General features: G+C 39.6%; 1 protein-coding gene across 4 annotated transcripts in view; it reads right to left on the bottom strand.

Moving 5' to 3' along the window:
* Window positions 1–2,626: 2,626 nt before the first annotated feature.
* PUM3 (pumilio RNA binding family member 3) overlaps window positions 2,627–12,138 on the bottom strand; it is a 36,596-nt gene continuing 27,084 nt past the window's right edge. For all 4 annotated transcript variants that reach the window (XM_005296777.5, XM_005296780.5, XM_005296778.5 and 1 more), the window contains exons 16-18: window positions 10,698–10,785; window positions 8,357–8,447; window positions 2,627–2,894 (exon numbers count right to left, since the gene is read on the bottom strand). In XM_005296777.5, the coding sequence (XP_005296834.3) occupies window positions 2,765–2,894; window positions 8,357–8,447; window positions 10,698–10,785 (309 nt within the window). In that variant the 3' untranslated portion in view covers window positions 2,627–2,764. The remainder of the gene's footprint in view (window positions 2,895–8,356; window positions 8,448–10,697; window positions 10,786–12,138) is intronic.

Below are 12,138 nucleotides of genomic sequence, written 5' to 3'. Positions count from 1 at the left end.
TGTATTAAACATAAAACTAGAAATTAATGCAAGTAGTAGAACCTGGGCACAACACAGCAACACTTAATGGTTTTTCAGAGTGGTAGCCGTGTTAGTCTGTATCAGCAAAAAGAACAGGAGTACGTGTGGCACCTTAGAAACTAACAAATTTATCTGAGCATAAGCTTTCATGGGCTAAAGCCCACTTCATCGGATGCGTGCAGTGGAAAATACAGTAGGAAGATATATATACACAGAGAACATAGATCCATAGATTCTAGGACTGGAAGGACCTCGACAGGTCATCGAGTCCAGTCCCCTACCCTCATGTCAGGACCAAATACTGTCTAGACCATCCCTGATAGACATTTATCTAACCTACTCTTAAATATCTCAAGAGATGGAGATTCCACAACCTTCCTAGGCAGTTTATTCCAGTGTTTAACCACCCTGACAGTTAGGAACTTTTTCCTAATGTCCAACCTAAACCTCCCTTGCTGCAGTTTAAGCCCATTGCTTCTTGTTCTATCCTTAGAGGCTAAGGTGAACAAGTTTTCTCCCTCCTCCTTATGACACCCTTTTAGATACCTGAAAACTGCTATCATGTCCCCTCTCAGTCTTCTCTTTTCCAAACTAAACAAACTCAATTCTTTCAGCCTTCCTTCATAGGTCATGTTCTCAAGACCTTTAATCATTCTTGTTGCTCTTCTCTGGACCCTCTCCAATTTCTCCACATCTTTCTTGAAATGCGGTGCCCAGAACTGGACACAATACTCCAGTTGAGGCCTAACCAGCGCAGAGTAGAGCGGAAGAATGACTTCTCGTGTCTTGCTCACAACACACCTGTTAATACATCCCAGAATCATGTTTGCTTTTTTTTTGCAACAGCATCACACTGTTGACTCATATTTAGCTTGTGGTCCACTATAACCCCTAGATCCCTTTCTGCTGTACTCCTTCCTAGACAGTCTCTTCCCATTCTGTATGTGTGAAATTGATGGTTCCTTCCTAAGTGGAAAAAATGGGTGCTGGCTCCAAGGTGGGGCCAAAAATGAGGAGTTCAGGATGCGGGAGGGGACTCTGGGCTAGGGCAGGGGAGTAGGGTGCGGGGGTTCGGGCTCCAACTGGGGGTGCGGGCTCTGGGATGAGGCTGGGTTTGGGGTGCAGGAGGGTGCTCCGGGCTGGGAATGAGGGGTTCAGAGGGCAGGAGGGGGATCAGGGCTGCAGCAGGAGGTTGGGGCGGGTGGAGAAGCTCAGGGGTGCAGGCTCCGGGTGGAGCTTATCTCAAACTAATTTGTCATGCATTTCAATTCAGTAACAGCTATACAATTTACAATCAATCAATGTTATATTATTCATTATCTGAAACCAAAGGAAGTTATATTTTACCAGAAAACAATGGCTAAATATTTGCAGTTATAAATATAGCAAATTTTTAATATACAGCCCTTCAACATCACTGAAAGTTTCAAGCCATTTCAAAATTTCATCCTTCAAGTGATAATTTCTGAGCCTGCATTACTGACATATACTTTTAATATAAATACTTGCAGCTACTATGTTACATTTCCTGACTTATACCTTCATGTAATTAAAAGCTGCAATTGCACAAGTATAGGAGGTAAATATACTGTCACACTGCAAATCTTAACCCTGAGTTTTCTCATTTTGGGGAGATTAAAACCACAACAGTATTTCACTAACTATGGGCCCAGTGCTGCTCTCAGAAAAGTAAGTTACCATATTCCACAAATTTACTAGGAGCAGGGATGGGCTCAAACACTAGGGCTTGGATCCTGCATGCCTTACTCTCAATGACTTCACTGGGACTGCTCACGAGAGCAAGTGCTCAAATACTAGCCAAGGATATAACCTATAAGGAAATGAATTAATCCTGTGCCAGATGTGATTACCCTGTGTTTTATTTCATATTTCTACATTCTGCTGTGCCAAGAGATTATATGCATGTTGTGGTTGGCAGCACTGTACCTTTCTACTTTCTCAAGGCTAGTTAAAATTTATCAGCCAACAGTAATTGTAAGTAAATTTAATGTGCTCATTAAATTCATTTTTGTTTCCACTAAAAGGAGGAGACAAACAGAAAATTCCATTTGCTGAACACCTCAAATGTTAAGCTGAAAAAGCATCTTGCCGGTAAGAAATCTGCATAACCCATTACAAATAACTATTGACCCCTTTCAGATCTATTTGCAAAGCCAAAGCAATTTTTGAGAGCTACTATCAGGAGCTCTCTAACTGTGCATGTCACATCCATCTCTGTTCAACAGGACAGGGCAGGATTTTGTTTTGGTTTGTTTTTTTAAAACAATGTCAGCCAGATGGAGAAGATCATTATTAAGAACGGATGGATTTGTCCAGTAAATAAGAATATCTCCAGAAGATGTGTTTCAGTTTATACAGTAATTAGGTGATCACTTTTAAAAGAAGTATATATAATTATTAGCAGTATAAATCGATTTTATACAAGATAATGGGAAAAACAAGCAGAGATTTAAATTTTGAGCTAGATGTTCAGATGTCTTGATAAGCTGTTATTAGTCTGCTGGAGCTTAAAATCCCCTGATGATTCAGTGTCATTCAGGTTCTGAAACTAGAGACAACTGGAATTATGAGCAGAACAGCCAAATCATTTTAAAAACAGTTTAATTTACAAATACACTTTTACAAAGGATATTACAAAAATAATCAAACACTGTGCAAAACCTCCACTGACTTGTATTTGGTTACAATGATAAGAAACTCGTCTTTCTGAACCTCATTTAAATTAGGAAGTTAACGTCTCTAGCAGAGCCTCTATTCCTTTTACATTTTTATTGCATTTCAATTGCGGAATGAGGCTTTTTAGTCCTCCTTTGACTTTATTTGCCACTTCTTGATCTGTGCTTCGGAGAAGGCTACAAGAAAGGGGGAGAAAACATTGTATTTCAAAGGTCAACGTTTAGGTCAAATAAAATAACGTCAGACAGTATAAATAAAATCATTAACTATTTAAAAAGAAACCCACTTCAGGCCAGACACACACAAAAATATGTCAGCAATTCCACCAGGAAAACACAGCAGATGATGGCATAGCTCTATAGTGGATCTAGTAGTCTCTACCCGATGCTCTGGGATTCCTATACTTCAGGACCACAGAACTTTACCTGGAAAGCCAGCTTCCTCACTGAAAAGTAGCATTATTTCAGCAGTGCTAAGGATGTATAACTAATAGGAATAGGATGAAATTAAGAAAGAAAACATTTAGGATGATCATCAGGAAAAAAGCTTCCCAGCAGTGAAGTTAGTCTACAGAACCTTTTCACCTAGGTAAGCAGCAGTAGGATGCCCTGTTGCTTAGGACTTTACACTATGAGGAACAAACATCCATTGGCGGGGAGATGGCCTGAATGACAACAGATATTAAAGATCTCCAACTTCTATGGTTTTTACCATGAACTTGCGATTAGCCAACTATAACCTCTTGTTAATTTGTTAGATTCTTAACAAGGATAAATAGACCAAGCTGCATGGAATGTGAAAAGAGGAATTAATATAGCTTGTTTATATACATATCTGTCTTCTCCCTAGGACCTAAAATCCCGCCGAGGCTGATGGTACAAGAGGCAGGAAGCCATGCCACATCCAATAAAGAGCAGGTCTATTTTCAGCTACACTATTCTGAGATAGAAGTCCATAGTCAAAGAATTACAAGTCCCACTGGGAATTTCTGTTAAGTTTTTAGTTATAACTAGAAGTTCTCTTACAATCTAAGGAGGAGCTTTGTTTCTTAAAAAAAAAAAAAAAAAAAACACACACACAGATATAGGTCATATTCATATGGCCTATCTACAAGCAACACAAACTAGTAAGGAGCAAGAGAAGCAGGACACTGACAAAACATGTCAAGTATGTAGAAAATTAACACATTCTATAGGGTGAATAGCAAGGAGAAACTGGTATGGTTTAACATTTGGGACAAAGAGCATATTACAGTGTAATCCACTCTGGACTGCTTCTTATAAATTTCTAATTAAAAGTTGTATTTATCAACTGTTTATATGAGCCAAGTTTTGTATAGCGGTGTGCAAGCTTTTTGAATTAAACACACTGAAAAGGAATTTCTGGTCCCCATATTGTTTAAAGAGAATAATTGCTGAATATTTGCAATTATGTACTCCAAAGGGGCAAAATATATGTTGTCCTCTGACTCATAAGACCTCTTACTGGCATAAAAAGCTATGTGTTTTGTCTATACAATATACAGGAATTCTAAAAGCTATGCCTTTAATTCTTGACATTTGTTGATGCACATTTTTTTCACGATCTCTCAATACTGGATATAATCCTTATGGCCAGGTTATTAGGCATTCAAATACCATGGCGACAGTAGAAGTATAAGAACTTAAAGAGAATAGTATCATTCATGTAGTGGTTCCATATAATTTTAATTCTGAGCGATAGGAAGTTGCACTCTGTGCACAAGTGAACTGGATTCTGATCTTACACTAGCTGAACACTCGCATAGCTCCACTTACACTTCAATAGAGCTACGCCTAATTTACACCAGTCTGCGATCAGAACCAGGAGACCTCTGATTCTCCATTATAAAATCCAGTCCATCAAGAGTGACAAAAATATCAGAAGTGTTCAGCACATGCTATGGTGATTAACAGAATGCACATTTGACACACAAAATAGGGCAGCAATTTAAGCTTCTATAAATATCAAAGCCAAGACCTCCAAGTGAATTGGATTGGTAAAGCAGAGATTTAGATAGGCATGTGAATAGATGCTTCTATAAACCAACAAAAAATGAACAAAAAATCAACTTCTACAGGCAGAAAGGCACTTTTAAAACCGGAACAAACAGAAGACAGATAAAATCCTACAGCCATTTGGGCTCCCTTACTGGCAAAAGAAGAAATTGACAGAAATATCAGGGGCACCTTTTATATATACATCTTTGTTTTGTTTTTTGTATTTCAATACATTTTAAATATTTTATATAAAAAAATTTTGCAGTCATTACCCGTATCTGATTAAGGTACTTTTGAGCTTAACAGTGCTGTATAATTTAGGCAGCATCTTTAGACTAAAAGCAATTAAGCATGGATAAGATTAATTATTGCACATTACGGAAGGTAAAATGGCGGGAAAAAAGCAGCTTGTCAAGTTGCTCTGAGCATCCTACAACAACAACAACAAAAATAAAAATGTATGAAGAGCTGATAAAAACCTGAAAGTTGTAATTCATTAATTAACAAACGAATAAATAAATGTGAAGCACTTTAAAGAATTCCTATCTACAAGGATTAATTTGTGATGAAAACCTAGAAATTCTAGTACAAGAGGAAACTACATACTTATAACCAGTGTGTATGTGTGTCCCTCTCCTTTGGGGAGGGGTTAGATTTTAGTATTGCTGAAAGATGTTGGATTGGCAATCTTGGAAAACGAATTCCTCTCTGTAACCACAGAGCAACAGTAATCCAGGCTTCCCAAACCACTTTCTTCAATCATGACCCAAATTACCAGCTCTTGGGGGAGGTAAGGTCTCCCCTTCACATTCTGTCCTTGATCTCTCCACTGAGACTACTACCAAGCATGTCACAGTTAGCACTAACTGTTGTGAGGTTTGAGGGGTGGATGCTTGTCTACTAGGAAATTAACTGAAACTACAAACTGTCAGGGCACCAATCAATGTTTCAATCACTACTGACCTGAACTGGTGACCTAGCAATTAAAAGGTCCCATATCCATTACAAATCCTGTGATTTATCCAGTTTCTCTTAACACTAGTGACAAGGCATGGTCATTTTCCAGGAGAATTCAGAGAAGGAAATGTGGCAGTCTACAAATTATTAAATCAAAGTGAATTATGTATATTTGACGGAACACATGTACAGTCATATGATTTTAGACACAGTACCTATAAAAGGTACAGATTTATTTATTTTTTTTAAATCAAAAAGTCAATGTGACTACCACACTCTACAACAGTGATATCTGAATCATCATTAAGGCTACCATTTTGTTGCGGAAGTCACGGAATCCGTGACTTCCAAACAGGGCCGGCTCCAGCTGTTTTGCCGCCCCAAGCGGCGAAGCGGAGGGGGAAAAAAGATAAAGCCGGCGGCAGCTCTACCGCGCTGCTTCATTCTTCGGCGGCAAGTCCTTCACTCCGAGAGGGACTGAGGGACCTGTCGTTGAATTCCCGCCGAAGACCCAGACGTGCCGCCCCTTTCCATTGGCCGCCCCAAGCACCTGCTTCCTGTGCTGGTGCCTGGAGCCGGCCCTGCTTCCAAAGACCACCGTGACTTCAGCCCTGGTGGCTGGGAGCTGCAGGGTCCCACTGCCTCCCGCAGTGGCAGGGAGCCGTGGAGGTAGAAGAAAGCCCTCAACCTCCGAGCCGCCATGGGCAGTGGAGGCATCCCCGCAGCTCCCCATCCGGGCAGGGGCACCCCCGCAGCCATATGGGAAGGGGGGACAGGGGCACCTGGAGCTCCCAAACATCCAGCCCCTTGCCATTTTCTCATGGATATTTTTAGTAAAAAGTCAGGGACAGGTCACGGGCTTCCAGGAATTTTTCTTTATTGCCCGTGACCTGTCCGTGACTTTTACTAAAAATATCCATGAGAAAATCTTAGCCTTAATCATTAAAAAGTGAAGGGTGAAGATAGACATTAATTTCTTGAACGCTCTAATGTGTAGGATCAAAATAATTCAATAGCGGGTACATATATAAAGAAAACTGCCAATGGCACCAGGGATGAGTTAATCTTTTAAACAAATCTCAAAGCCCTAAGTTAAGGACAAATGTTAAGTAACAACATACTGTCAATGTACAAATCATTCTACACAAATCCTACTGAATATCTGTGTGCAGGATTAGAGAATTTAAAGGAATTAAATGTGCTCATCAAACATTACGGGTCTGTTTATAAAAAGCTAAGGAAAAAAAGATGTGAAAACTCTTTCTAGGTCAAACAATTTTATCACAATGCAGAGTTTACTAAATTTGTTTGTACACAAATAGTATGTTACACTACCAATTCCCATCAACAGCAACCCTACTGAAGTTTGCAAAACAGAATTAAAACTGAACTTGGATCACAATAATCACATTTTATCACTTAAATGGTTTCTAATTATCTACAGAATCAGTCTGATAGGATATGTTGTCTACTTACGAGTTACCAGGTATGTTTGACTCAGTTCTGTCAGATACTTATGAAAAGCTAATCAGGTAACTTGTTATCTCTGCTGAACTGAGGGTTTTGAAACTTCACAAATTAGATGTTTAAGGTTTATTAAGCCACCAATTTCCAGATTTCCCTGATGTCACACTGAAAGTTTCTATTATGAAGTGAAACTGACACCTATTTACTAAATGCCAACAAATGTATTAATAAGCAAAGTAGGATGTTTGGTGTGATAGTCTCATCCTGGGGAGGTGAGGAAGACAGTGAGCTTTATGGCTCATGACTTTATTACAGAGAGCAGGTTGGCACATAATACACTTCTGCATGGCTTACTCTAAGAACCACCACCCCTCCAGCCCAGGAAGTACAACACAAACATATCTCCAATACCTCAGGCCTTGAGAGACAGCCTGTATAACATTTTACAGAAGATGCCCGAATACCTGTTTGCTACCTTTGAATACAGGTACATGCAAGAACAAAACATATTTAGTATATACTGGCATATTGTTTCAGAATTTCCATACATGCGGTAGGGACACTGGTGGGCACAGTGTTAGAAATAAATACGTTTTTCAATCTCTAGAAGGCTTTTTCAGCACAGAGCTATTTCATAGCAGTACCAAAGCCTGAGCTCAGGGAACTAATAGGTTTGGTCTGTGCTTGCACGTGCCAAGTGTTATTCTCTACAGCAGTTGTGGGCAACACACGGCCCATCAGGGTAATTGGTGGGCCACGAGACAGTGTTTACATTGACCGTCCGCAGGCACGGCCGTCCGCAGGTCCCAGTGGCCGTGGTTCGCTGTTCCTGGCCAATGGGAGCTGCAGGAAGCAGCGCGGGCCACTGAGACGTGCTGGTCGCCACTTCCCAGAGTTCTCATTGACCGGGAATGGCGAACCGTGGCCACTGGGAGCTGTGGGCCACCGTGCCTGCAGACGGTCAATGTAAACACTGTCTTGCAGCCTGCCAGTGGATTACCCTGATGGGCCGCGTGAAACCTGCGGGATGTAGGTTGCCCACCACTGCTCTACAGCCTGCTTGTAAACACCACAATTAAAAGCAAGTACATAAGTGCGTGAAAACTGACTTATTTTGGTTGAAAACTTGAATGCCATTCTCTGTATAAGAATTAAACAACGGTACCCAATTAGAAACAGACACATGTCTTACATACCAACAAAGAATCATGGCACCTCGATTTACTTCTGCCCAGGACTTCATATTCTTAAGGCTGACACATTCCACCAATGTTCTTGCAAAACATCCTATTGGAGGGGAAAAAAGAGCAAGGCAAAATTACGCAACGTGGCCTATTCAAAAGTCCTCTGTAACAGTGCTTTAATCAAACATTTTAATCCACTCTATATTTAGAAGCTCTTGCTTACTCTCAAAATAATTGACTATTCAATAAAGTCAATACCTTTGCAAACGTGAGACTAATTTTAAGCAATGTGCAGAACTAATTAGACAGTAGCAACACTGAATTGTATGAAAACTCACTGGTATAAAGACAGACACACATTTGTTTCTTTCTACTATTTCATTGTTTAACAGAGTACCAAAAGGTATTCATGTTTAAAACCATGTTTCTACACTGAAAAGGAACTGGGTAAAGGATGCCTTGCTACTGAAAAGATCTGCCTCCTGGGGGCATTCAATCATCATCACTTACTTACATGACCAAAACAAGCCCATCGAGTTTTGCAACTGTTATCCCTGCTATCAGCATGGCTAAGAGTAAGAAAGTTCTACCCCTTCTCATGCATTGCCAACGGAATTATTTAAATTTATTCCAATTACGGGCCTTCAGTTGCCTCTGTTCAATCCCACTGGAGCAATAGAGTTTACACACTTGTCCCCGAGGGCACAACTGGTCCTGTAAAACCATTGCTACTGGTGATGTGTAAGAAGGGAAGAGCGCAGTGTGACTTTCAGATCCCAAGGCTGAGTTTGCACAAGTGGCCTTTAGAAAAACATTTAACTTGTAACATTATCAAATTTGATCTTGAAACTGAGAAACTATAAACACTGAATTCCATTTTAAAGTCACTTTACAGAGTAGAACTGCACATTAAGGACTGATCAACTACCAATTATCTAAATTAGGCTGGTAGATAAAAGATATTCAGATAAAATTTAACCTTTTGAATGTGACAAAAAGTTCTAATTCAATACTAATAAGGAATTAAAACTGCGCCAACCTAAACTCTGACAGGGAACAGTAGATATCAGAACTATAGCGAGACCCCCCAAAAAAGTATTAAACATAGACCAATATAATTAATGCACAAAAAAAGCCTAGTAATGTCCACTCCATATACACCTGAACTCTATCTCAGCTTTTATATCAGCATTAGAAGCAGTCATCTGGTAAAAACTGTGAGCCCATACTAATAGGGATTTCTATGAATTGCCTTTGAAAGAAAATTGTAGCAGGGGTTGAACAAAGTTGCATGAAAATTGTCGCAAATAAGACAATTAAACATTGCAAAAAAAATTTGAGCTGTCAGTAGGACAATTGTTTCACAGCAACTTTCGAAATCTGTTTTAGTTCTGCATTGGTTTGCAGACTGGAACCTGAGAGCTTGTGTGCACATTTTTTCTCTCTCTCTCAATCCTTCCGTAGGAAAATTTAGTCAAAGCCAATAAATTTCCACCTGTTCCATGAAGTAACATATTTCCTCCAAAATATTCCAACTAGCTCCAATAAAAACCAGGCACACTACATAATCTGTTTTCCAAAGTTGCATTCGAGATACCTAGTGGTGCCAGGCTCACAGTAAAAATAAATAAATAAATAAAAATACATACAAGTTTTGCATAAAAAGATTATTTTTACTAAGATGGTAGAAAGACATCTTAGGCTAGGTTGAAAAAAATCCACGGGGTGCTAGATTTTGTTGCTCTGTAACAAAATGCTGAATTAATTTTTTAAAGATTACATTCCGGATGACAACATCTGTGCCATAAAATAGCAGAGATGTCCTATGTTTGAGGTGAAATTTTCTAATGAAAGTGGTAATCCAGCAGCAGTAACAAATACACTCTAGTAATTACAGGTCTGCTTAGCTGGTGATCACAATATTAATAAACTGGAATAAAACATCAAATCTTTTAATTAGAAAGATGCCATCTTCAAGCTTGTCTATGTTTTTAAATGCTAGATACCTTTAACATGCTAAAATTTATTAAGTAAAATGGCAAAGGAATAGAATACACTCTTGATACCAGCAAAGCACATTTGGGATCTTATGTTTCTAAAAAACAGGTCAACCTCCTCTGATGGAAAAAGTGAGCTTAGCTTCCAACACTTCATTCATACAGCATCTCACAACTGCACAGAGACAAAATACTTTTTATGTACATGTAAACTATTTACTGCCTATTCGCCACCTTTTATATATTCTGATACATCTAAAAATCTACACAACCATCTTTTGTTTGAATTTTCAAAATGAGTTTAATTATGCTGAAAGCTGACAGATGGTCTATTAAAGATGAATTTCCCAGCCTACCTTCTCTTCCATTAGCTCTCATTTTTTCATCTTGCTCTATTAACCATTTCAGAACCAGATGGCCTGCTGGATGCTCTGCGATGTGAAGCTTTAAACAAATCAATGAGTAACTGTTAGACTCAGGAGTCTTTCACATAGGTATTGGTGCGTTTATACTTGAAACGCAAAGTACATTGTCAGATTTTATAAAAAACATTCCAACTTGCTCTCCCCCCCCCCCCCAACACATCATATTGTGCTATTTGATCATTATTAACAATGAGCAAATATCAAAACAGATGAGAATGCAAGTGTTTGGATGCTTATTCAGACATTACCTTATGGAGATGCAACCCATTCCTCATTTCAGACTCTCAGTGCACAGACTACATCCTCTGCTCCTCACTAGCCAACCCTTTCCCCTGGCCCGCAAACACACCTTCAACTTCCCATTAACACATAAGTGTAGTTTCCTGGTCTAGCTGCCTCTATGCAAGTCTGTGGCTCTTCCAAATTTTCACCAGCTGACATGCACTGAAGAATGGCTTATATGGAAATCCAGAGCTTGTTGGAATATATAAGAGGTCCATGTGGAATCTAGCACAGATTGGTCATAAAATGGTGGAAGTGGGGGTCATGTGCAAAGAGAAGGATATCAGAGATATGGGTGGTGAGAGAAATCACAACTAGAAAAGGTAAGTCAGTGAGGTGCTTTGGTGGCAGTCTGGACATCATAGGGCAAGGAACACTAGTGGTCCTGAACTTTTATAAGTTGGTTCTAGTTCAACTTGGAACAGACAGGAGGTTTAAAACAGCTCTTATTTTATAAAGAACTATATTTCACTTCCATCCCTAATCATTAAACCAACTTGCTGTCTCCATCTTCAGCAGAATCTTGCAATTGATCTAGTATCTCACAGCTCATATGCACTGAATCATAGACATGTACAGCTGGAAGGGACATCAAGAGCTCACCCAGTCCAGCTCCCTGTGCTGAGCCATTCAATGTGTATGGAAAAAACACGGGAAGATAGAGGGGTGATTTTCGCTAGGGTACCATGAATACATGGACGACATGCAGCTTTATATCCCAAAACTGGACAATGCAGTATCTTTGCTTCCCCAAAATCAGGCTAACTTGGGGAACTGGGTGAGAGCAATTTGGCTGAAACTTCATTCAAGGAAGACAGGGGAATGAGGACTGTAAATGCTTGCACAATCACAAAGTATGGTGAGGATGCCATTTGCATTGTGACTGAAGGGTCTATCGAGAGGGTTGTGTGTTGTGACTGAGGGGTTGATCAATAAAGCTTGTAATCTTGGGATACTTCTAGATCCCAGCTCTTCCTAGAGTCCCACAGGGTTGTGGAAACCACACATGCATGTCTGAAGGCACAGTCTGACTTTTAGCTTACTGATAAAGTTAGCAATATTACAATAAACTGCTATAGAAATCCAACCT

The sequence above is a fragment of the Chrysemys picta genome, chromosome 6, assembly GCF_011386835.1.
Source record: "Chrysemys picta bellii isolate R12L10 chromosome 6, ASM1138683v2, whole genome shotgun sequence".
Lineage (NCBI taxonomy): Eukaryota > Metazoa > Chordata > Testudines > Emydidae > Chrysemys > Chrysemys picta.
The sequence above is the reverse complement of the archived record's forward strand: the minus strand, read 5'-3'. Positions and strand labels throughout refer to the sequence as shown.